This window comes from Squalius cephalus (genome assembly GCF_949319135.1).
Source record: "Squalius cephalus genome assembly, chromosome: 14".
NCBI lineage: Eukaryota > Metazoa > Chordata > Actinopteri > Cypriniformes > Leuciscidae > Squalius > Squalius cephalus.
The window spans coordinates 4,718,307-4,744,627 of record NC_137135.1 but is presented as its reverse complement, the minus strand read 5'-3'; the positions used below and the strand labels follow the sequence as shown (position 1 = coordinate 4,744,627).

The following is a 26,321-nucleotide window of genomic DNA, read 5'->3' as shown; positions in this document are numbered from 1 at the left end:
TAATTTTTTTTTTTTTTTCGTTGGGTAATTTCTAGTAATAACCCGGCTGTTGGGTTAAATACGCATGTTGTATGTAAACTTGTGTATGTTGAATTTATGTACACACCTATGTATATTCACATTAAATTCTAGGCTCCCCAAGTTATAGTTGTATATTTGTTGAGACATATTTATTGTTTTATGCAGATAAACAATCTGTGTTTGAAAACAAAGTGTATTTTATTTATTAAAAGAAATACATAGATATAAATAATAAATATAAATAAATAGTTAACTTAACTGCTGGGTTATAACCAACTGGCTTTTAACCCAATACACTGGGTTAAAATAACCCACAGTTGGGAAGGCGCTACACCACCCCATAGTTGGGTTACTCGTTGGGTTATTTTTAACCGAACACTATTAAGTGAGTAGGAATTCTTTGTATTGCATCTGAGCTGTGCATTGATTGGCACCTGCATGAATATCAGCTGGTATGTTTAGCATATTTCTGAATTGTGGATAAAAACAGAGCAACATTTCCAGACACAGACCCTCATCTGGCACAGCGGTTCGGGTGTATGAGCTCAGGAACGCTGCAGTGATGAGCTGGGTTGAGCTGGGTTGATCTGGGAGAAACGCTGTAGATGTGAGGTGACGGGACTCAACACTTGCTCTGTCACCTGATAGCCTCTCGTTTCCATGTTTCTCCTGGTTTGGGGGATTGAGTGTTTCTCAGGTGCAGTTTCCCATGAGCAGTTCTCCGCTCACTTCATCTTGTGTTCTCATCACCAGAGCTGATCAAAGCACAGGAGATTACGGCCGCCGGATCCGCAGGAGATCACAGGCGCTGCTCGTATCAGTGTTCTCAGTGTATGAGAACTGATGCGCCGGCTGTTCTGCCCATGGTGTCTCAGAGGAGGAGCTTTTAACCAAGCATGAAGCTGACCTGAGATCAGTTCTGTTACACTGAAAAATGACAGCTTTTGTTTCTCTCATAATGGTTTCTCTGTGAACATCTATCTATCTATCTATCTATCTATCTATCTATCTATCTATCTATCTATCTATCTATCTATCTATCTATCTATCTATCTATCTATCTATCTATCTATCTATCTATCTATCTATCTATCTATCTTTTCTCTGTGAACATCTGTTTGTCCATCCATCCATCCATCCATCCATCCATCCATCCATCCATCAGCTTATTTTAACCCAATGCATTGAGTTAAAAGTCAGTTGGGTTAAAAGTAACCCAACAGTTAAGTTAAGTAACCCAACAGTTAAAAATGTTATGACATTATTTTAATAAATAAAATACACTTTGTTTTTAAATACAGATTGTTTATTTGTATAAAACAATAAATATGTCTCAACAAATATATTTTTAAATTACAAACTAAATATCGGGTAATGTAGAATTAAATGTAAATATACATAATTGTGTACATGTATTCAAAATACACAAGTGTACATACAACATGCTTAGTTAACCCAACAGCCGGGTTATTACTAGAAATTACCCAGAAAATATTAGAATTAAAAAAAAAAAAAAAAAACATACGATTTTTACTGTCTATCTGTCTGTCTGTCTGTCTGTCTGTCTTAATTTAAAGATTATAATTTCAAGACTGTAGATTTTAATTTAGAAATTATATAACATCTATCTTGTAGCCTACATCACAGCAAATTCTTTTTTGGAAGCGAAATTAGAATCCTACTACGGAGAAGGCCGAGCTAATGAATATTAATTAAGTCACGTTGACATTTCTTAACAGTCCTGGAGCGTCTAGCAAGGTCATTTAATCAATATTTGTAATAATGTAATAGTAGAAATATCCACTACTGCACTTCAGCTAGGCGAGATGCGCGTTGCGTACTTAATATTCATGAACTAATCCTTGCCCGTAGTAGGATTGGTGGAATCCAGCGGGGGGAACCAATGAGCGCATCGGGTGCTTCTGCGCATGCGCGTGCTAGAGAGCGCACCGAGAGTTTGAGAGTTTTCCTCCAGTCTACTGAGTTTGTTAATGGGACTCCCGGCGTTTATTAGTGTCGGGAACTGTTTTATGTTCATAGACACTCGCGAGAATTCCTCACATTGGACTGGAAATTATTTTATTGCTATTTTATGTTGTCCTAAATTGGATTACATCCGTAATGATACGAAGTAAAACGTAAGTGGTGTTTTATTTGTGTGTTTCTGTCTTTCTTCTGCACAGACTGACCTCTTCGAGCTGAACTCAAGTCTTGAGTTTATTCTATTTAATTTAATTATCCGAACAGTATTTCTCATAGTAGCAGTTTCCTTTGCCATTTTAATTTGCAGAGCGATTTATTTTAAAGTAGACTGACACTAATTGAACATTTTCTTCCCATGTTTGAGAAAGATGTGTTTGTGTTGTGCTCATATGCTGGTGTTTGAAGAATACGATATTTCCAGGGTTTTATAACATGAACAAGAGTTCAAACAATGTTCGTAGGCTACGACGAAGACGTTGATGAACTGCAGAAACAACTTTCCAAGCCTTTCATAAATGAACTCAACAGGCTTTAATCTTCGTGAACTGGTGTAGAGAGTGCTGCATTATGTTAATTTGCCGTTTTGATAATTTGCTGGTTCTCCTCCAAGTGTTTTGAGTAACAGCGTTGACAGTGGAGCGGCTCAGGTGGTGTTCTCTGGCCAGGACAATCCTGTTTAATTACAGTTCTATTCCATTTCTATTTCGGTTTCACTCACAATATCAAGTTACTGATGTATACCGAGGCTTTAGTGGGGCTTTTGGAGGTGATCGATGATGATGATGATGATGACTGTCGCTTGTGAAAGTTCTTAAAGGTATAGTTCACCCAAAAATGAAATTTCGTCATTAATAATTACTCGCCCTCATGTCCTTCCTGCGCACTCGCGTCGCTTCATAAACCTCTGGAGTCACATGGATTACTTTAATGAAGTCTTTACTGTGGTTTGAAAGTGGTAGTTGCGTAGACTGTCAATGGAGGCACAGAAAGCTCTCAGATTTCATTAAAAAGATCTTAATTTGTGTTCTGAAGATGAACAGAAGACTTACTGGTTTGGAACGACAAGAGGATGAGTAAATATGAAAGAATTTTCATTTTGGGTGAACTAACCCTCTAAATATACATCTACCAATTGCCTTGTCAGTTGATAACTGACTTAAAATATATATATATATATTAGGGCTGTCAAATGATTAATCGCGATTAATCGCATCCAAAATAAAAGTTTGTGTTTACATAATATATGTGTGTGTATGGATGGAGTATAATTATTTTCTATAATATAAATACACACACATGCATATATATTTAAGAAAAATGTGTTATTTATATATAAAATATTTATATATAATATAAATGATATATAATATATATACACAGTATATACATGCAAATATTTCTTAAATATATACATGCATGTGTGTGAATTTATATATAGAAAATAATTATACATCGTACACACACATATATTATGTAAAAACAAACTTTTATTTTGGATGGGATTAATCGTGATTAATCGTTTGACAGCCCTAATATATATATATACATACATTTAATCAGTAAGCAGACGCTTTTATCCAAAGCGACTTACAAATAAAGGAGAGCAATAGAAGTGGTTAAACTAACAATAGGACAACAATATGTAAGTGGTGTGACCCTTCCCAGTTTAGTGTAATGCAGTATATGTATGTTTTTTAGTTGAAGGGAACAGAAAAGAAAAGAAAGTGCAAGTATTAATGGATCAAGTGTTGCTGAAAAAGGTGTCTTCAGCCGTTTCTTGAAAATGTCAGCAGCTCGGGTACATATCCAGCATAATTTAGGCTAACTACTTGAATACTATTTAAAGCATCCTAGGATTTACCCCATGACCATGAAGTTGGTTGAGGGAATGAACAGTGTCTGATTTTGGGTCATGCTTTAGGAATTTACATTCTGTCATCATTTTGATTTCTATTACTGTGGAAAATGGTGCAGATCTAGTATTTGTACATTGATTACAGCATTCTCATGTTTTTGGCAGCACAGCCGCTTATTTGCCCTGCTAGGAATCCTGAATCTGTGTCAGCTTCACTTTTTCTCTTGTTATTGTCCTGTGGCCTCATTGGCATTAATGAACTGGACCGCAGGAAGGAACAGCACGTAGGGTGTGTGTAGACACTGTACACATGTGGCAGGAGTTTCTCAGAAAACACGAAACGCTTGAGCGCTCTCTCCTTGAGCTGGGATCTCAACACCTCGGGCCCGTTTAAAAGAGTAACCTCAAGTTAAACACGTCCCTGGCAGCAGCACAAGTCCTGCGGGGAAGCACACACTCATTACACACACCCTCGTGTTAATTGGGGGACAAGAGCTGCCAGGTGCCCGACCCCATAGGCTCACTTCGGGTCATGGCTGTAAACAACCTCATTGTGCGTTGATGACCGGAGCTGGTGTGCTTAAAGCACGCAAGTGAGGACGAACTGCATGATGTCATCTTATTACCGCGGTGCTGTTTGATGATAGCACTGGTTCTTGAAGCCTTTGTAATAACATCTACACTGCCCGGCCAAAAAACAAAGTGTCTGTTTTGATTTAGAGGGGACATATCATGAAAATCTGACTTTTTCTGTGTTAAAGTGCTGTAATCGGGTCTCCTGTGCTTCTACCAACACAGAAAACCTGGAAAGTGAAACCCAGTAACTTTGCTTTGTTGAGCCTTTCTCTGCAAGCGTGTCCAATCAGATTTCACTCCCCTTCTGACGTAGAGGATCTTATTATTTGGTTCCGCAAGTGACGACAGAGACCAGTTCTAGCGCAATGGCAGAAGATCCAGCAAAGCATGGAGCAGCGGCTCATTTGCATTTAAAGGGACACACACAAAAACTGTGTGGTTTTGCTCACCCTCAAAATGGGGCAAATTTGACAAGCTGTAATAAATGATCTGGGGGATATTTTGAGCTGCAATTTCACAGACACATTCTGGGGACACCATAGATTTACATCTTGTGAAAAGGGGCATCTTATGTCACCTTTAAATAGGCAAATGCTTAAGAGTTTATGATTGGATCATTATTGCATTGATTATTATGTTTCTTGCATGTTATATGTTTGGCAACAGTTCTTCTAACCATAATTGATGGAGTGTGTAGCTTTTCATTTCTTAAACAACCATGTGGGAAGACAGATCATGGCCATATTCCAGGATGACAATGTCAAGATTCATCAGACTCAGATTATGAGAGAATGGTTGGGAGGAACATGACGAATCATTTCCACACATGAATCCTGAGCTTAAAATCATTGAGAGACTTTGGGATGTGCTGGAGGAGACTTTACAGAGTGCTGGACTCTTGCACTGACAATACTAGATCTTGACCAAAAGTTGATGAACCTCTTGATGGAAAAGAATTTGTGATGTTGATTTCCATCAAGAGGTGCATCAGTTTTTGGTCTTGGAATATGGCCATGATGAGTTGTTTAAGAAATGAAAAGCTACACACCCCATCAATTAGGGTTAGAAGAACTGTTGCCAAACACATAACATGCAAGAAACATAATAATCATTGCAATAATGATCCAATCATAAGCCGCGTTTCCATTATTCTTCAAATTGCGCAAATTGAAAATACGCCCGATGGAAACAATTTCGCAAAAACTCCTATATATTGCAAAAAAGTTTTTACATATATTTTACGTATACAAAACATTGTAAAAGTTTTGCGCACATCTGTAATGGAAACGTGGCTATAGACTATAAATATAAATAGCATACCTATTTAAATCCAAACAGCGACTTTTTTTTTATTAAGTAAATTAACTTTCTATTCATTCATCAAAGAATCCTTAAATGCATCACATAAAAAATCTGAAGCAGCAAAACTGCAGTTTCCAACATTGATATTAATTAGAAATGTTTCTTGAGCGTCAAATCATCATATTAGAGTGATTTCTGAAGGATCTGACTGGAGTTATGATGCTGAAAAGTCAGCATCATTTCGTTTTTTATATTTTTTAGCCCTCATCTGTGTGCCGTGCTTTAGCTGTTAGAGAGTTTGCAGTGTAAAAGAAGTTGTTGTTTCAGTCTGTCGATCTTCTGTCCCCCTGCAGACACACTCGAGCGAGCGGATGTCATCTCTCTCCTGCTGTGCTATATCGATTCTCTGAAGATTAAAGTCTTTAACTTTTCACGGCACATACTTTGATGACACCCAGGAGCCGGAAGTGAGACTCATGGCCACCGTCCCGATCCCCCCTCCTCCTCCTCCTCCTCCTCTTCCTCCTCCTCCTCCTCTGACCCGCACGGACTCTGGCCGCAAACACCGGCTTCGCAATCTCAACTGGGAGCGGATCCCTAAGGAGCGCGTGGAGGGCCGTGAGAGTGTGTGGAGTGGCTCGCTGGACGAGGACACTGACCTCTCCATCGACCTCAGCTCTCTGGACGAGCTCTTCGGGCAGAAAGAGGGCGTAAAGCCGGACCGGGCCGCTGGCTTTCGGCGCAGTCTGCTGAGGAGCAGGTCTCCACTAGAGATGAGTGTGGACAAAGTAAGAGCGTGCTTCTTGCAAAACTATACATATAAACTCACTCAATAATGTTGGGTTAAAAATAACCCAAAGTGTAACCCAGCTATGGGGTGGTGTAGCGCCTTCCCAACTGTGGGTTATTTTAACCCAACGCATTGAGTTAAAAGTAACCCAACAGTTAAGTTAACTTTTTTTTTATGACATTATGTTATAAATAAATAAACTACACTGTTTTCACATAAACCAACAGCCGGAAATTACCCAACGATTTTAGAAATGACCCAACATTTTTTGAAAATAACCCAACATAGTGACTCAATATGTGTAACCCAACGGTTTGGTTAAAAAAATAACCCAGCATTTTTTACTGTGTAGGGTCATGACCAGGGTTTGACATTAACACACGCCAAATGCGTGTGTATTTCATCAGTGGTGTGTAACGCAGTTTTTCCAGAAAAATCAGGCCTCATTTTTCAATTGTAGTCTTTTAAAAAGGATCTGAAATAATGAACTAAGTGTAATGTAGTGCTGTCAAAAATATAAATTTTTCGTTACATATCGATACTGGAATATCTGAAAGGCTGATTTTCCACAGAATATACAGGATCCCAGCGTCTCTTTCTCTCTCATGATCTCTCTGACACACAAACCCGCCTCTCCTCACTCAATCCATTAATTTGCTCCGGATGAATATTGTTGCTGTTACAGGGTTTGATTTCAGCTTGGGATTGTGTGTATGTTACTCATTCCTGCAGATTTTGTGCTCAAACCCAAAGTGCGACACATAAAGCCGCCTCTCAGGACTAAATTAAGCTCTTTTTTGCTGCTTATTGCCCTTAAACTGTCAAATACACACAAAATAATGTAAAAATGCCGGTCTTGGCGAGTATTCACGTAAACACAGTCAGTTCTGTTTAAAGTGAACGTAAACAGTTGAGAAAGAAAACACATGTGTAACAGTATAATAGATCAGTGAGTCAGGTCTTAAAGTGACAGCAACCTAATATTCCTGCTGACAAATTATGAGATAATATTAAAAATATCTATATGGCAGATTTGCTCCATGGTGTCAATGCCAAAATTGTGGCCAGTGGAAATGCTGAGTTCGTAACTTTAGAAAACCACTAGCCACAGTGACTGATGAGCAAAAAAGTTAATGTCAATCCCTGGTCATGACTCATGACTGTCAGGAAACATTCAGAAACCGCTTTTAAAGGATGCTCTTGTGTTCAGCTGGACCGAGCACAGCACTGGAGTAGATTCCTGAGTTTTAGAAACGTTTCTAACTTTTAAAGCCTTAAATGCATGGCTGTTTCACCAATCATTATTACATATTCAGGTCTTCAGATCTATATCGACTGCTGATATTTTAATAACCATTACAAAAGAACAAAATAAAGCATGCCATATTTTTGTTTCCTTTTGGACCTTGGAAGGGTTCAGTTTGAGCAGAGGCTTTTGACCATCATCACTGTCGTCGTCAGAGCTCATTTCCCCAATACATTCAGCTTCTGGCTCATATTCACAGTCTCAACCATATTCTCAAAACTATCGTAGGCAGTATTTGATTGCACACAGCACTTGCTCTGTGATAAACTGCTGAGTTTTTCTGATGGTACTTGTGTATCCTTTTGTGTTATGCCTTCGGTAATTATGAATGAAACTTCACGTCATCATTGTGAATCAGAAATTCCCACCTTGAGGAATAAAGGTAAATTGCACTTTTTAAGTCATTAAAAGATTCAATTGAGGCACAGAAAAAAAAAAAATTCCACTATTACATACCTCGGGTCGCTAGCAACCCTATACACTTTTTCCTAAAAAATAATTAAAATACAGGCATTCTTTGATAATTTTTTTCTTGTTTGTTTATAATGAATATATTTAGGAGTACTAGGAAGGTTGATGTCTAACTTTAAAAAATGAATGAGTGCGAGGGTAGTGAACGACGCCAAGGGTCATAAAATACCTGTGGTGTGTGTTTAAGTATTAACTTCACTGATCTTAACTTGACAGAAATGCAATGTTTATGGCTCAAGATGCTGAAAGACAGGGAGATTCAATGGCCACAGACCCCCATATGCATGTCTTCATAGAATGTGCAGTAACTGTCTTAATTTACTGTTGAAGGCAATGGACTTCACTCTTACATTTTTGATGAGTTTTTGTGTTTTTTTTTTAGCTGATTACCTGTATTTGTATTTGTATTTGCAGGTTACACTGCTTGACTCGAAACGCAGCATGAATGTTGGGATATTTCTGCGGCAGTTGAAAATGTAAGTTTTGGTTTCATTTTATATATTACTCTTATTAAGGCAAGAAGGTGAATAATAGGGTAAAAATAACTACTAGATATCCCCATACTTCACCAGTTGATTGATTACATTAATAATTGCAAAAAAGAACAAATTGAAATGTTATGTTTAAATATGCAAATGAGGCATTATCTAATTAAATATGCACTAATTTGCATTCATTTCTAGAACAAAAATCTGAACACTGGATAAAGACGTTCAAAATTCATGTTTTTTTTATATATTGACTTTGTATAATATTGTAATATATATATATATATTAGAGTCAAAGGTTTTTACTGAGGGGATTTTGGATATCTCTTTTTATCACTCTATAAATCAACAGCCATAAATAAATACATTTTCACCCTTTTTTTTTAAGAAAAACAAGTAATAAAAACTCGGTGAGTGTTTTAGCGCAATTTTCTCACCTCATGGGATCACAACACTAAGAGATAGTAAATCTTTTCCTGGATTTTTTTTTGTGCGTTCCCGAGATTAGACCTTCCTTAACATAATGCCGAAAACCCGAAGTCTCTAGGTGGTCTGGTTGAGGAGTAGATAGAAGTGCAAGATTGGTGCGCACAGACGCACAGAACAGAAATCATGAGTTAACAATCGGAATTTGTCCGGTGGAAAATTGCGCTAAAAATGTACAAAATCAGGAAAATTATATATGAACAAACCCCTCTATAAAAACCTTTAGAATATAGATCAATATAAAACTGTAAAGTTTGGTGTATGTAAGTGTTACTGAAGTGAAGATTTCTGGCTCGAGGAGGAAAAACTCATTTTGAGAAAACGGCCTTTAAAGACACATACTGTAATTGAAATCTACAGACACAAACAGATAAAGTGCTCTAAAAGAAACAGTTAAAAGTGTATTTTGAATATTTTCTTTCAACTAGTCTGAAAAAAAAAAAACACTCCATGATAAGCCAAAAAGCCTAAAATCTCTAAATTGACAGATTGCATGAAAACACACTGTAGTGTCTCGCCTTAAAAGGATAAATAAGTAAAATAAGTCTTCATTTCTACAAATTAGTTAGTGTTCATATGCATTGGTATTAAATTGGCCGCCCTGCCCTCTAGATATTTGTACTGGCCGTTTTTGTTACAGTCCCATTTGTTAGGAGCAGGAAGTGAAGGTGTCCTGGAGGAAGTGTCTTAACACTCTAGACGGGCAGCATCTGCAGGCGGTGTTTATTCTGAGTCAGTGATTGCCCTCGGACGGGGGATAGATGTGTGAATGATGGCAGATGACAAGTGTCCAATCAGAACAGCTGGTTTTGATGGTCAGTGAAGGAGGTCAAAGGTCACACCTGCTTTGTGCCCGGATGAGCCGTGATGACGAATGAAACCTGATCTCTGCAGCAACTTCTTGCTCTGAGATTAAATATATTTCAAATCAGGTGTTTCCAAAGAAATGTGATCCATTGTCGTGATGCAGAGTGAAAGCAGTTCATAAATCATTATTCATCCTTTTCAATGCCAGTGTTTAATGAGAAAAGGTTGGCGTTTTCAAGTCAGCACTTGCTCTCTGAGTAAATACATGGGAGTTCCCATCTGAGTTTGAAAACCTCTTCCATGGGACTGATCTCTGTCAGAACATGTGGGGGAATTACGGAGAAGTGCTCACGCAGACAAACACATTTCCCTGTGTGTGTGTAACCTCACATAAGTGCACACTCTTGAAGTGTATGAGTATGAATTATACTCCGCTGTGGCCAAAGCTGGTCTTTGTTCTGCAATACCTTTTCATTATTTCATTCTGAACGCCACGAAGAAACCACGAGAGCCTTCAATACTCTCTGACATTAACAATTACATGTCATAAAAAAACAAAACATAAACTAGTCGGGTCTTGTAAACCTTTTTTTGAGACGAGCAAAAGAACCAGCTGTGGGTTTGACACACATCCACATGTCCAAGAGAAACTGGATTGACGAGTAAATATAACCTCGTTTAGGTCAACAGGACCAGACGTTGCACTGCCGAAATCTTAAAATGCATTGATTTAAGATTGCATAAATCCAGAGCCCTTGACCTTTAGTCCTGATGCAACTAAAACCCTATTCCGACCGTAATGGTTTCTTATGTGGATGTCCATAATACTAAGTTTGCATGTCACCTCAGTGATAACGCGCTGCTCATGTGGTCAGTCACATGAATGCCTGCTGTAAAGAAAATGTCATATGCTTGGAATAATACGAATAAATTCTAAATTCTTATTGAATTTAATAATAGCAAAATAATGTTCTATTTATTATTTATTTAAATCAAATTTTTTTAAATATACGTGTATTTGAAATGGTTCTTATATCCCATACACAAAATAAATATATTTGAAATATATTTTCAGGATATATTTTGGAATATATGCAAATATTTGAAATTGGCCCAATAAATATATTTCATACTTATATTTCATATATTTTTGTTATATTTCAGAATATATTTCAATGTATTTTTTTCTGTATGGGTCCCCAAAAGTGTCAAAAATATATGTGGCATATATTCCAAATACATTGAAACATATTCTGAAATATAACAAAAATATATGAAATATAAGTATGAAATATATTTATTGGGCCAATTTCAAATATTTGCATATATTCCAAAATATATCCTGAATATATATTTCAAATATATTTCTTTTGTGTATGGGATTCTTGCATTTTATCTCAAAAATATGGAAATCAGCGGAAACAAGTTAATGCAGCCTCTTATTTACATACGGTAATAATAAAGCATTGTTTGTATTTTTAATGTTGTGTATAATAGCCTACATATTTGAAATCGAATCATATATTGCTGCTGCCGGCCCATATGTGCCTTTTTCTCTTTCTCCTTTCTGTTCACTGCGGTGGAGCGGTGATGAATGTTGTTCTTGTAAATACTTTCCAGCATTACAGTAATAAAAGTGTACATCTTTAAAATGCTTGCAAATTACAGTGAAGCGCAACAGTTATCGTACGTATGGCGCTCGGCGGTCATCAAAAAGGGGTTAAACAGTGAATTTTGAAGTGATCTCTTCTTGTAAACTCAGAGATGTGGATTCGGACGGCTGTTAAATCACAGACTAACCCCAGAAAATCATGAAAATACCTCATGACCCCATAAGAAACAGTTACCGCCCGGATAGCGCTTAAGACTGCTCAGTGTACTACAGATCGATAGAGAAAGGGATGTGATTGGCTGTTGTCTCCTCTATCCTCAGAGCTGTGGAGGAGATCGTGGAGGACGTGAGGCGAGGAGCCGGAGAGCGTTACGGAGCGGAGAAACTGGCGGAGCTCTGCAAGCTTCTGCCTGATGATGAGGAGGTATGGTCTCTCTGACACGCCACACATCTGTCCGTCCACATGCTAGAGAGAATCAGATGTGATGCTGCTTGTTACGCCACATGATCTCCAATCACAGCTCTATCTGTTGGGCTGAGTGCTGAATATTAAGTCCCTGCGTTTCCTTTTGTCCAGGAGGCCCGGCTGAAGAAGTTCAGCGGTGACCGTAGTTTACTGGCCGAGCCGGATCTCTTCGTTCTCTTACTGGTGGAGTTACCCAGGTAAGAGTTCAGGACTGAATGATGCAGTATTAACTAGTGTTGTCAAAAGTACCGACTTCGGGACCATACCATTTAAAAAATGTGACGATACCAGCATTTCCCTCTAGCATTTTGAGCCCTGTTTTTCACTCGCTCAACATATACGTCTCTGATTGGCCATTGTGTTCCCGCTGCTCAACCTATGTCTCTGATTGGCCATTGTGTTCATGTGCTCAACATGTATGTCTCTGATTGGCCATTGTGTTCCCGCTGCTCAACCTATGTCTCTGATTGGCCATTGTGTTCATGTGCTCAACATGTATGTCTCTGATTGGCCATTGTGTTCCCGCTGCTCAACCTATGTCTCTGATTGGCCATTGTGTTCCCGCTGCTCAACATGTATGTCTCTGATTGGCCATTGTGTTCATGTGCTCAACATGTATGTCTCTGATTGGCCATTGTGTTCCCGCTGCTCAACCTATGTCTCTGATTGGCCATTGTGTTCATGTGCTCAACATGTATGTCTCTGATTGGCCATTGTGTTCCCGCTGCTCAACCTATGTCTCTGATTGGCCATTGTGTTCCCGCTGCTCAACCTATGTCTCTGATTGGCCATTGTGTTCCCGCTGCTCAACCTATGTCTCTGATTGGCCATTGTGTTCATGTGCTCAACATGTATGTCTCTGATTGGCCATTGTGTTCATGTGCTCAACATGTATGTCTCTGATTGGCCATTGTGTTCCCGCTGCTCAACATATGTCTCTGATTGGCCATTGTGTTCATGTGCTCAACATGTATGTCTCTGATTGGCCATTGTATTCACGCGCTCAACATATGTCTCTGATTGGCCATTGTGTTCATGTGCTCAACATGTATGTCTCTGATTGGCCATTGTGTTCACGCGCTCAACATATTTGTCTCTGATTGGCCATCGTGTTCACGCACTCAACATATTTGTCTCTGATTGGCTAAAATGATCAACGCTTCAAAAACACGTTGTCTTCATCGAGCGGTTACACAGATACACACGGTAGCGTTTAAAGGCGTCTATCAGCGGATCCGTCTATCAGTGGATATATTAGGGATCCGCCGAAAGATGTGAACACAATGGCCAATCAGAGGCGTTTAAGAATCCGTTCATCAGCGCTCAAAATGCCGGAGGGAAATGCTGGTATCGTCACATTTTTTTAATTTCAGTACCGACTTGGGACTCGATACTTTTGACAACAGTAGTATAAACACATCATGTGTCTTTCACTGAGTGCTGATTAATCCTCCTCATCATCACTAGCTTCCGCATGCGTCTGGACGTCCTGATCCTCCAGCAGGAGTTTGACCCCGCGGTGACCTCTCTCTGTGTGGCGGCCAGATGTCTGCGGGAGGCGGCTCGAGGTAAACTCACACACCACTGCCTCTCGCTGGGCTGGAGCGGTCGCAGCTCTGAAAGCTTCAGCTCGAGTCACAGTATCAGAGACCGTGTGCTTGAGTCTTGCTGCGATGTGTAACCCTTGTGCATCCGTATGGACATTTGTGTCTTTTCAGCGTTTTTTTATTTATTTATTTTGTTATAATTTTGCCTGTGTTAATGCCAACTGCATGTATTTTGGCACAGGTGTGTATTTTTATTGGAATTTTACTATTTCACCCCCATTTCCTTTAACAAATCTATTTTGCTCTAGTAACACACACCAGTTCCTCTCAGCAGCTTTTGGACAAAAATGTCCACATTGAAACCCATCAAAACTGCTATTTTTAATCCCAAGGCCGTTTAACTATAAAATGACGCAATCTTTGTTAATAGGCTTTCATTCTGTTGGCAAGGCTTCAAAATTAAAAATGTAACTATTTTTTACCAGATGGCGACATTTTCTCAGGTTTGGCCTATAAAGCAAATACTCATTTTATTCCTGTGTTCTGCTTCTGCATATCATAGAGCTGGATAAATTATGCAGCTATAAGTGTGTGTGTGTGTGTGTGTGTGTGTTGGTATGCATGTCAGAGTGTGGTTATGTGTGTAATAAAAAAAAATGTGTGTGTGCTTGTAATATTTGAGGGTCACCGTGATTTTGCCAAGTAAGACATGTTCCTGGATCAACACATTTTGTTGATCCTGGAATAACATTCCTGCCCCAAAATTTAGTCCTAACCCTACCCATAACTTTTCCCTAAAATTAGAGGGAAATGATAGGTGAATAACACTGATGTTGAAGCACCTCATCCTGGTTTTAAGCCTAAACTTGACATAAACTGTAAACTTGTTCCTCAAATCTGATTGGTTGATTGGAAAGTTGTTCCAGGATCAACAAAGATGTTGATCCAGGAACATGTGGTACTTGGTGAAATCACGTTCACCAATATTTGAGAGAGAAAAACTCCACTGCAAATCCCAAATCCATCCACTGTGTTCCAGTGAGTTTTGCTGGATCTAATGGGGAACTCTGGTACTGCGCCCACACACACTATCACTGAAAGCTCATTTTTTGAGATATTAATCTCAAATTTGGTACACGACTTGTTTAGATTTATGGCTTTAATTTTCTAGCAGTTTTAGAGGTCAACATGTTTCATAATGTTCATTAATCATTTTCAACTTACTGTTTTTTTTTACTTCAACATTAATCTGCCAAGAGTCTTCTTCAAAATGAGACCAAACTTAAGTCTGTGCTCCTAAGCTTCAGTTTTTTGACACTGAAAGTTTTGTCCACTATGGACCTATGTGTAAGGTTTAAGGGTTTAAGGGTTAATGAGTGACGTGAGTGTCTTTGATTGATTGAGGATGTCTGTACATCAGCTCTTGATGCTCGTGTGTGTGTGCAGAGCTGCTGAGCTGCCCCGAGCTGCACTATATCCTGCGACTGGTGCTCAAGGCGGGAAACTACATGAACGCCGTGAGTCTTTGATCAGCGCGCTGGTCTTGATAAGCCGTGTCCTCGTGTGAAGCCAGACTGAGCTCTCTTGTGCTTTCAGGGTGGTTACGCTGGAAATGCTGCTGGATTCAGGATTTCCTCTCTGCTCAAACTGGCCGACACCAAAGCCAACAAGCCAGGCATGAACCTCCTCCATTTCGTTGCCATGGTGAGTGTCGTGATGATGTCACAAGGGCCTGACTTTCATTAGGCCTCTTCACATGAAAGGAAACCGCATGATGATGTCATTATGATAGAATGAAATCCGCTGGATAAAAGTCTGAGTGCGGTTCAGCACGAGTGACTTTCTTCTTCTCCTTTACTACAGGAGGCAGTGAAGAAGGATAAAGACTTGCTGATGTTTCCCAGCCGCCTGAGTCACGTGGGTCCCGCTTCAAGGTCAGGAGACAAACACCTTCTGAGAGCTTTTACGCTCTCTTAGATCAGTCCAGAACAGGGGTGTTCAATTAAAGCTCAAAAAGGGCCGGTCTCTATGTTTCCTGCCCGGCGTAGGTCCGGACAATACTGTTTTGAAACAGTTATTCATGTCCATCGAGGCAGCCCGAAGAATACTTTGTAAAAATTATTATTTTTTAAATTCTAAACACTCAAAATTGTCATCAAAGATATAAGAATAGATTAAGATATATAAGATTATAAGATATAATAGATTAAGATATATAAGAATAGGGGCATTTTGAGTGAATCCTGGGCCCAGAGAGCCAAAAAAAAAAGTCTATTTCTCCCACCTCGATATGAATATAAAAAGTTTAGATCAGATGTTGTAATAGGCTATTTTTATTTTAAATGCATAAACCCTTGTGTACGGCACACAGAAGGCCTTGGCACTGAGGAAACCTACGGGGGTGCAGGGTAAACCTCTTAAGAACAGTATGACCCATTTTTATATTTTGTTTAAAGCAATAAACTACTTAAAAACAAACAATGTACATAATCTTATAATCAAAACTCTCAAGTTAAATAGTAATTTCAAAGTTTTTTTGTGTTCTCTTGCCATCTCTAAATCATTTTTTAATTATGAAATGCTCTTCATATGCGCTGATTAATAATGATACATTTATGAAAAAAAAAAAAACATCTAAAAATGCCACACATTAACTTGTCTCAAACCTGGTTTAGCTAAACGGTCAGAGTCATCTGTAAGACAGATACAATTAATTGTGTTTGTGTTTCAGCTTCTGTTGTCAAAATAACGTGTCGTCTGCAGCTCTTGATGCGGCGCTTTACGTTTTTAGCGAGAGAGAGAGAGAGAGAGATAGAGAGAGAGAGAGTGGAAAGGGCCTGAATGAAGCACTTTTAGTTCTAGATAAAAATATTATAGATCTAGCTCTGAAAGATTATTACCATAAACAACCCTGAGTGCTTGTAGTGTGAAACGGTAAAATGGCGCAATTATGTTTTGTGGTCCGGCATTTAAATAACACTAGTCTAGAAGAATATCAGTGGATGACTGTCATGAAGCCTGTCTGGGTCATGTTTCACCCCAAAATCAAAAAATAAATTTTAAATTTAATGAAGAAAATATAATCCTTCCCTCACATCCTGCAACAAATCCTTCCCTCGTGGGTCAAAATGAAGCCCTAATTTTTTTTTATCATTTTGATAATATTTGTTTTCTATTTTTTAATGCATTTTTTGGGGGAGAATTTTTTGTTATTTTTTTATTTTATCTACCTTTGAATTACTAGATTTAATCAATAAATAATCACTAAATAGTAATTTAAGCACATTCCTCACATTCTTTTAACTTAAATTCAAAATAACTCAATAATATAAACAATTTCATGCATAACCCTTTTAATTCAGCTCAAAATATCTTACATTGGATGTCTTTAATGACCTCTTGTGGAAAATAATAATATAAGATGATATTTCATGACTCTTGCCTCTAGATGGCCTTATAGCTCTATATGGAGCAAATGAGCTGTTCCTCTGGGTCCTAAAGTCAGTTTCTCTTCAGTATGCGTTCAGATACACATGTAGACATTATAAAATATTTTTTTTGGGGTAAAGTTTTAGCATTTTTGAATTTTGAGCATTTTTAGGTTTTTCTATGTGTACTGAATCATTCCTCACATCCCATTCATTCCTAAGGGGGTCAAATCGACCCGTGAGGGAAGGATTTGTAACTTTTTACAATTTCAGCCTCGAATACATTACATTTTATTTTGTGTGTGTATACATGGTTCAAGTGCGCCAAAAGTCCTGGGATATTGGACCCCTCTGATGAACACTCAATTTGTAAAAAAAATAATCAAAAAAAAATAATCAAAAGAAATTTCCGGTTCAAAGTGACCCGAGGGAAGGATGAAGGGTTAAAATCATTTTCATCAGCTTTACACAAAAGTAAGTTGTGCACGTATTCCTCTGTGGATAACATTAGCGAGTGAACGATCATGTATTTTTGTGTTCAGGTTGTCAGAAGAGTCTGTGCTTGAGGAGCTGTCTCGACTGCAAAGCCGAGTCTCAGCGCTCAGAGTCAGAGCTCAGGCCGATGCCGAGATCCAGATGCAGACCAGAGCCTTTCTGGAGGTGTGTGTGTGTGAGTCCAGGTCATGTTCACAGACACTGATGCTCCTGTTCAGCCTGTAAATCCCTCACTTCTTCCGTCAGGTTGCGGAGGTGAGGCTGGCCGAAGCTCAGGAGGAGCTGGAGCGCTTACAGGAGAGCAGTAAGGCTCTGGTGGAGTTCTTCTGTGAAGATGACAAGACCTTCAGACTGGAGGAGGCCTGTCAGATCTTCCACGGCTTCTGCCATCGCTTCCAGAGAGCCGTGCGGGTGAGCGGGACTGTCTCTTTAAATAGAAACTACTAAAATGAAGTTTAAAGTCCCCCTGAACTCAATAATTTATCCCTTAACTCATCTTTGATCACCAAAATGACATATTTAAACGTTTTGTCCTTGAAAAACAATTCTTCATGCCTTAAAATAGCTTGAATGTAACTCGACACCCTTGCCACATTTAGTATGCGCGGTTCAATGAATATGCAAATGAGCCCCGCCTCCACTCACTCACTCAGCTCAGCAGTTCGAGTCGGTGTTTCCCGAAACCATCGTTCTAACGAACATTCACAAACAGCATCGCAGAGTTTTGTGTTTGAGCGACAGATCTCGACCTGTGGTTAGAAGCAGAGTTTCTAGTTTACATGACATGTGGACTTAATACATCCTTATCCTGAGCAAAATAAGCAAGCTGACATTCAGTACAATCTTTCTTTTATTTATAATACATACAAATGTCATTTACGTCTTTTAGTTTGTCAAGAGATTTAAAGCAGCGTTTTTGAAGACTCTGCATGTGTGAACGAGCTCTAATGCGTAAGAGCGAGCCTATGATTGAATCTGGAAATAAAGCAAAATAACTGAGAAAAATGAGAACAATTCCTCAGATGCATGTCTGTAATTTCAAAGCGTGTTTTTGAGACTGTCTTTGGTTCACTGCAGTTTTAAGGAGGAAATACTCAGCAATGCTGTCGACTTATGAATTTACACATGGTTTGTCTTAAAGCATATTAAAAACAACATTAAACAAATGAACAACATTAAAAGCTGGATTTTCACCACAGGGGGACTTTAAAAGTACTTGCCTGAACCTTGAGCTGCAGAAATCTGAATCTGAAAGTGTTATTACAAACACACTCAAAGTTTAACTTGACATTTTCATGTAAATGTGACTGATAGCAACCACTTAACTGATGTTTAATTGGTTAGATTGTTAGGTAATATTATTGATAATATAAATATACGCTACTAACCAACAGGAAAACTATAGAAGCTTGTTTCCATCAATGAATAAAAAATAAAATATGTAATTCTGACTTTTTCTCTCACAATTGTGATATAAAAAGTCAATTGCGATATGTAAACTCACAATTGTGAGAATAAAATAATTGTGAGATAAAAAGTCGCAATTACCAGTTTTATTTTTTATTCTGTGGTGGAAACATAGAAAACAGCAACTTCATTTGATCTGTAAATGCCAAAAGACTTTTCTTCCAATCAGAAGAACCATCATTTCAACCATGCAGTTATTCAAATGTTTAATGTATAGTATTTTAAGACACATTAAAAAGCTAGTTACAGATGATGGCAATAAAAGGCTTGTTAATAGGCAAAATAAAGGCATACATTTAACTTGATAAAATCTAATGCATTTTATTAATATCCATCAACAGTATGTGGTTATATACACTATTTACTTGTATAAATAAAAATATATAAATATATAAAGCGCTCTATAAATGTAACAAATTATTATTAATTACTTACTTGCATGTAATACACATTTTTTATACATGTAAAATCTTCCATGAACATTTTAAGTGACGCACATCTGTGAATCAGCTCACTGAAATGATCGTTTCAAACCTGACTTTAAAAGTCATAATTACAAGATAAAAAAGTCGCAATGACCTTTGCAACATAATCAACCATGCAGTCATTCAAATGTTAAATGTTAAGTTTGAAATATTAAGTATATGAATATTAAATAGAAGTATTTTAAAACACATTAAAAAGCTAGTTACAGATAATGGCAATAAAAGGCATGTTAATAGGCAAAAAATAAAGATTAAAAGGCCAAATAAAGGCATGCATTTAACTTGATAAAATTTTATACATTTTATTAATATCCATCAGCAGTATGTGGTTATGTACACTATATTTACTTGCATGTATTACATTTTTATACATGTAAAATCTTCCATGAACATATTAAGTGACACACATCTGTGAATCAGCTCATTGAAATGTGGGTTTGAAACTGAAGTGTGCACATGTGACTTGTGTCCTGACAGGAGAACACAGAGAGGGCGTTGCAGGAGCAGCGGCGCGTGGCCCGCGAGCGTGAGAATGTGGGAAAGCGTCGTTCCCTGGCTCTGTGTACGGGCCTGGACGAGGAGCGCGAGTCCGACGACCTGGATCACGCTCTGCAGAGGAGCTTGAGTTACACGGGCAGCCGGCGAAGCCTGCGCAGACTCTCACAGTACTTCCTCCGCTCCAGCGAGAGAAACATCACATCTGACGTCCAACAGCAGACGAGCTCATCCCTGAGAGACCCGGAGCTCATGGGACACTCACTGCATCAGAACGAGGAAGCTCGGTGTTCAAGCTCAGAGTCTACGTGTGGCCTTCAGCAGGACTCAACAGACACTGTGAGAAGCCATTCTCGGGTGAATACGAGGACAGTCCCCAGTGATAACGCTTTTGTTGCTTTGGGAAAAACAAGTATCACGTCACATCAGCAGGGGGCAGTGAATGTCCTCCCGCTCGCAGGAATATCCCCTAACAAAGTGCTGAAAGTTGAGAAACGGGTTCAAGACGCCTCTGAAAGGCTGACGCAGATTGCGACTGATGCTGAGAAGGATCCTGAGAAGAAGGATTGTGTGAATGGCAAAGCGTCTCAGTCTCAAAGAGGAGCAACACTAGACACAGACACCAAAACTGACACTCGGCTGGGAAAGACGTGGACTGACGCGTCTGACGCTAGTCCTGTTGCGCGGGAGGCGTGTAGCGCAGAACGAGAGCACGTTTACCCGCGTGTCGGAGAAACGCTGGAGTGCCACACGCTAGTGAAGGGCCTTCGCTCATACGAGAGCCTTTCTCCAACCGTGACACGACCAGCCGCAAATAATCACTGCTCAAAATGGAGGAAAGAGCGGGAAGCTGAGGAGCGAGATTGCGCTAGCTCACCCCATGCTAAAGATGATAGCCGTCTAAAAACTCCCACTCGAGGGCCGACTAAAAGACTGATGGTTCCCAGAGGAGCGCCTTCTAACTATAGCGGGATCCCAAGAGTGCACAGCAAGACTCCCGCTGATAGTTTATCAGCTAGTCAGGTATCGCGTCCCGTATCCGTACGTACATCGCTAATGAAACGCTTCACCGGAGGCCAAAATGAGCTCAAACGTAATAGCAGTGCGAGGCAGAAAGTGAACGCGCCGTCTGATACGGGGAAACTAAAAGGTAACGCCGTTGAAAAGTCGAAGCAAGACGAAGACAAGCAGTTTGTGAGGGGCTCGCCACTTCGCGTGTCCAAACGGCTAGCGCCCAACTCTGAATCCGCGGCTAACCGCACCATACACAGTCCCACCGCGGCTACGACCGCGAAGACCATCCGCACGGCCATCATAAGTGCAGCCAAAGCCAAGACCAACACCAGAATACCAGGCCCTAAAATCCCCAGAGCGGCCGCCCAACCCCTGTGGAGATGACATCTGATCATCTGTGCATTACTATTTCGATTCTGCTTATCGATTCCTAATTTCATATCCAATAAGGAAAAAAAAACCCTGCACTCTAAAAAATGCTGGGTTGTTTCAACCCATGTTTGGGTCAAATATGGACACACCCAACCATTGGGTTTAAAAATGTAATGGGTTTGTCCACATTTGACCCAAACATGCGTTTTTTAGAGTGTAGATATCATTCACATTTAGTCTTATTGCAAAACATTTAAACATCTGCTGTCACTTTAAGAGTTGCCCAATGGTCAGAAAGGAATCGATAAGAAGAATCGAAATTTTAATTTTATAACAAGTGTCCGATTCCTATGTTTCCGCCACAGAATAAAACATTTTAAAAGATAATTGCGACTTTTTATCTCACAATTGCGAGTTTACATCTCACCATTCTGACTTTATTTCTCAGAATTGCGAGATATAAAGTCAGAATTGCGTGAAATAAAGTCGCAATTGCGAGATATAAAGTCAGAATTGCGAGATATAAACTCGCAATTATGTGTTAAAGTCAGAATTGTGAGATATAAAGTCGCAATTGCGAGAAAAAAAGTCAGAATTGCGAGATGTAAATTCACAATTGTGAGATAAAAAGTCGCAATTATCTTTTAAAATGTTTTATTCTGTGGCGGAAACAAGCTTCCATAGATTCCTGACCTCAAGTATTCGATTGCAGAATTGTCGATTCCCAACCCTATGCCTGAGGAACTGAAGGTGTGTGAACGGTCAACTGTTGTCTCCTGTGGAAATAAAGGAGGCATTCATCGGGTCTGGCCAGAGCGGACCGTCAGCCGCTGTAATGAACCCAAGCGGAGTGACCAATCCTCTCAGAGCTCAGGTCACCTTGAGTTTCGCCTCGCGTTTCAGGACTCTGCTGGACACGCTGTACCTCTGAACGCTCGAGTGCTCTGAGCCGGGAACAGCACACACCAGACCGGCTCCTGACACAACCGGCTTTCAGTATGGGTTTTGTCTCCTCCGTTAGACTGTCAAAGCGAACAGAGCTTCCCAGGTCAAACAGACCTCAGTAAATGAACCGGCTGATTTTAAACTGGCCCTTTGATTCAGGTCAAATTGACTTGTGTACTTCAGTTACAGGTACAAAAATAATGACGCAAAACTAATATGTAATAATTCAAGATCCCAAAGCAAATGCGTTGAGTTTCCATTTGTACATGTTGAGCTTCTTCCTCAACGTTTGATGCACTTTACAGATGAGAGAGATTTAATGCGGGCAGGTCTCTGTGGTAATCTGCTGTACATGTGTGTTTTCTCTATGTGAAATGTTAAATTAACTGAGTCAAAACACCTTTGTAATATTTGTATTTGTAAATAAGACTTTGAAATAAAGATTGAATAGATTGTTACTCTGTTCATCGACATTATATGCTTCTCCTAGTTCTAGTCTACTGCTGTTATCCTTTTAAAAATCTTCCAAATAGTTATAATTTATTGGTAATTTAATGCTGGTTAATATAATAAAGGTTAAAGTCCCCCTGTAGTCAATAATGTATCCCTTAAAACTCATATTTGTTTTTTGTTTTTAACAAAATTACATATTTAAACAGTTTTTCATGTGAAAAGTTTTTTTCATGCCTTAAAATATCTTGAATGTAACTCGACACCCTTGCATCATTTAGTATGCGTGGTTCTATGAATATGCAAATGAGCCCCGCCTCCACTCACTCACTCAGCTCAGAGATCCACTGGTTGACGATCACACGTTGATCTGATTGGTTACAAGGTAGTTTGTGACGTCAGAAACACCAGCGATTTCAAAGCGTGTTTTTGAGACTGTCTTTGGTTCACTGCAGTTTTAAGGAGGAAATACTCAGCAATGCTGTCGACTTATGAATTTACACATGTTTTGAGTTAAAGCAGATTAAAAACACCACATATAAACAACATTAAAAACTGGATTTTCACCACAGGGGGACTTTAAACACAAACAAGGGTAGATTTGAAGGGAAAAAAAGCATTTCCACTGAGCTGTATCTCTGTTGAGCTTGACCTTTACCCTTCATGTCCATGGTCAAAAAGTCCCTTAGTGAAGATATAGTGCAAGTAGTGTGTTCACACTGTAAATTACAACAAGAAAACGTGCACAATGCTGGAGGACAACCTTTAAACCACTAAAACCACTAACCATGTTCAGACTGACAGCCAAGATCAGATTTTTTTTGCATATCCAAATGATATCCAGATGGGTTTTTGAAAGTCTGGACAGCAATAAATACATAAATAAAACATGAAAATGCACTTGCATCTCAGTCTGGATGTTCTGTCTGCTCAAATCAGATTTATTTTGCATCACTCTTAACGCGACACAGCGATTATATCAAACCCGGCGATGGAAATGCCTAAATGGTTCAGTACACAGTGCACACTATAATATGTCATTTGGGACGCAACTTATGCCTGTATTCATAAACCAGTCGGCTAAAAGTACCCAGATGACCTACTACTTCAGGCGATTGTGCCAGTGGGCCAAAACCTGGAAAAGGCTTCGCTTTCGCTTTTCCGAACTCATTCTTCTCCCTTTTCCCATTGCACATCCGCTCAGAGAGGAGTTTATTTAAAATATTAATGAAGAAAATATTCAACAAGTGGAAATAAAGTGCCTAAAAGGTATTTAATAATGAGGATAAAGTGTTTATAGGTGTAGGGAAGAGCTTTAAGGACCGGTTATGTCATGATAAAGCAGCATCCATTCATGATTTTAATAAATATAATCATAAACACTGAATATTTTTTTATTATTGAACACTGTTTTATAATGTACTGCAATACACTGAGGAGCAAATCTTCCAATATTTGCAATACAGTCAAACCAAAAATTATTCAGACACCAGATATCATTTTTGATATTTATTTCAGTGTGTGCAGGACACTATAGTTCATTTCTGTAAGTGAGGAGAGATAAATAAAGTAAACTGTGACATATTATACCCAAATATTCTTCATACAGCGACTACCAGTGACATTTATAAATATTTGGGACCAAAACTGATTCAGACACTTTGAGCTGATCATTTTTTGCTGAAGTGTGTTGTCTTTAATAACTAATGCTCTTTTTACACACAGACTGAACACAATGAAGCATTGCTTGGTGATTGGTTGAGCTAAACTGGTATTATCTAATTGTGTAGTTAAATTTAACAGCTGACAGATATTCAACATAATTCATGTGTGAGACAGTCTAACAGAAGGACGGACAACACCAGTCAAATATCAACTGATCTGAGAACTCTGAGTTCTGCTCATATTTCATCACCACTTTATAAACTATAGCGAATAAACTGATAATGTGAGAAATGTTGAAGTGTCTGAATACATTTTGGTTTGACTGTATATAAGTATAAATTGCATCTAACAACTCTTGCACTGTCGCTGCCTTAATATAAAGCTGATTTTGTGAAGTTTAATGGTGTTGGTAATAATGTGCCAGTTATATGTTTGCTTCTCTCCTCACTCCATCAATGACTTGTGGCCAATCTTTGGGTCAGGATGGGCGACAGAAGTGCAGGCTCCCGAAACCTCCTCTTATTCTGCGGTCCTCATTAACAGCTCATTGTTTGGTGGCCCTCGGCTGCACTCCCGAAGCCCCTGCACCCTCATCCCAGTCTCCCAGTCACTCCCAGCTGGTGACCGTTGCTATGGTGATGCTTCAGGCCCGCTCAGGAATCCCCAGCCGAACAGTGGGATTGGGGATGGGGGAAGACGTCTCAGTGGGAAAGATCCTTATATAGGGCAGAGTGACGCCAGGACTCTTGGGAAAGGCAATAAACGGCTGCTGTATGTCACTCAGGCCGTCGCTGTCGTCAATGACATCATCACACTGTGGGAAATGTAATGACACTTTAAAGTCACGGCTTGAATACATTAGGACTTCCAGAGGCATTAGACCTCTCTGAACTCAATAACTATTTAGTTTTGATTCATAATAGGCACAAGTGCAAGTACACACTTACTCACACACAGTATATATATTTTTTTGTCCAATATGTTTAGACCTTTAAATAAAGGCTGGTTTTCACTAATGTGGAAGGTATAGTCAGATGCACTGCATTGTGGGATACAGTATTACACCCTGTGTACTGTGCTCTATACTGCACATTTTAATAATACGTCATCTAAGTATATTTTTGTCCAACATCAAATTAGCCTAACAGAATATTCTGTAGAAATAGTCTTCTGAATTTTTTAGCATCTTTTTTTTTTTACACACAAACATCCATTCATCTCTACCTCAATTATTCACTCACTCTCAAATTTGAGATAGATAGATAGATAGATAGATAGATAGATAGATATATAGATAGATAGATAGATTGGTTACACTTTATTTAAGGTGTCATTGTTACGGTGTAATTATATATTTAAGTAATGAGTAATATTAATTAAGTACATGTACTTACTGTAGGGTTAGGGTAGGATTAGGGTTTGGTTGAGGGTTAGTTGCATGTAACTATGCATAATGTACTGTTATTACTATGGTAAGTAAATGTAACATAATGTAACAAGGACACTAAAATAAAGTGTTACCGATTAATTGAGTTTTTTAAAACAGTGGTTAAAAAGACTTAAATGTGATCTTATCATTTTATAAAACTTTGCCTAAACATGTTCATTTTCTGGGACATTCTACCAGAAACGTACATTTCCACTTATAAAAATCTTGGGGGAAAAAATATATTTTTCTTAAATCTGAACGTTGAGTCATATGGAGGACATGTTAAACTATGAGAGAAACATATCATCCCATCTCAGCATGTTTTTATGATTGAATAAAATACAGTTTTATATGCATTTCACCCCT

The 26,321-nt window shown here is 38.9% G+C and overlaps 1 protein-coding gene across 2 annotated transcripts; it reads left to right on the top strand.

Annotated features, from left to right (window-relative positions):
- Nucleotides 1-1,993: 1,993 nt before the first annotated feature.
- On the top strand, nt 1,994-22,311 carry fhdc2 (FH2 domain containing 2). Of its 2 annotated transcripts, XR_013823419.1 has the most exons (13): nt 1,995-2,159; nt 6,091-6,525; nt 8,719-8,780; nt 12,019-12,121; nt 12,275-12,360; nt 13,631-13,731; nt 15,157-15,227; nt 15,307-15,414; nt 15,574-15,644; nt 17,681-17,798; nt 17,880-18,044; nt 20,063-22,033; nt 22,069-22,311. XR_013823419.1 is itself a non-coding variant. In XM_079891892.1 (12 exons), exons 2-12 carry the CDS (start codon nt 6,214-6,216, stop codon nt 21,476-21,478), a joined length of 2,613 nt encoding a protein of 870 aa, XP_079748018.1. In that variant the 5' UTR covers nt 1,994-2,159; nt 6,091-6,213; the 3' UTR covers nt 21,479-22,311. The 2 variants fall into 2 exon arrangements, 1 of the variants encoding a protein (XP_079748018.1); XM_079891892.1 differs by having other exon boundaries at nt 1,994-2,159; nt 20,063-22,311.
- Nucleotides 22,312-26,321: the final 4,010 nt, after the last annotated feature.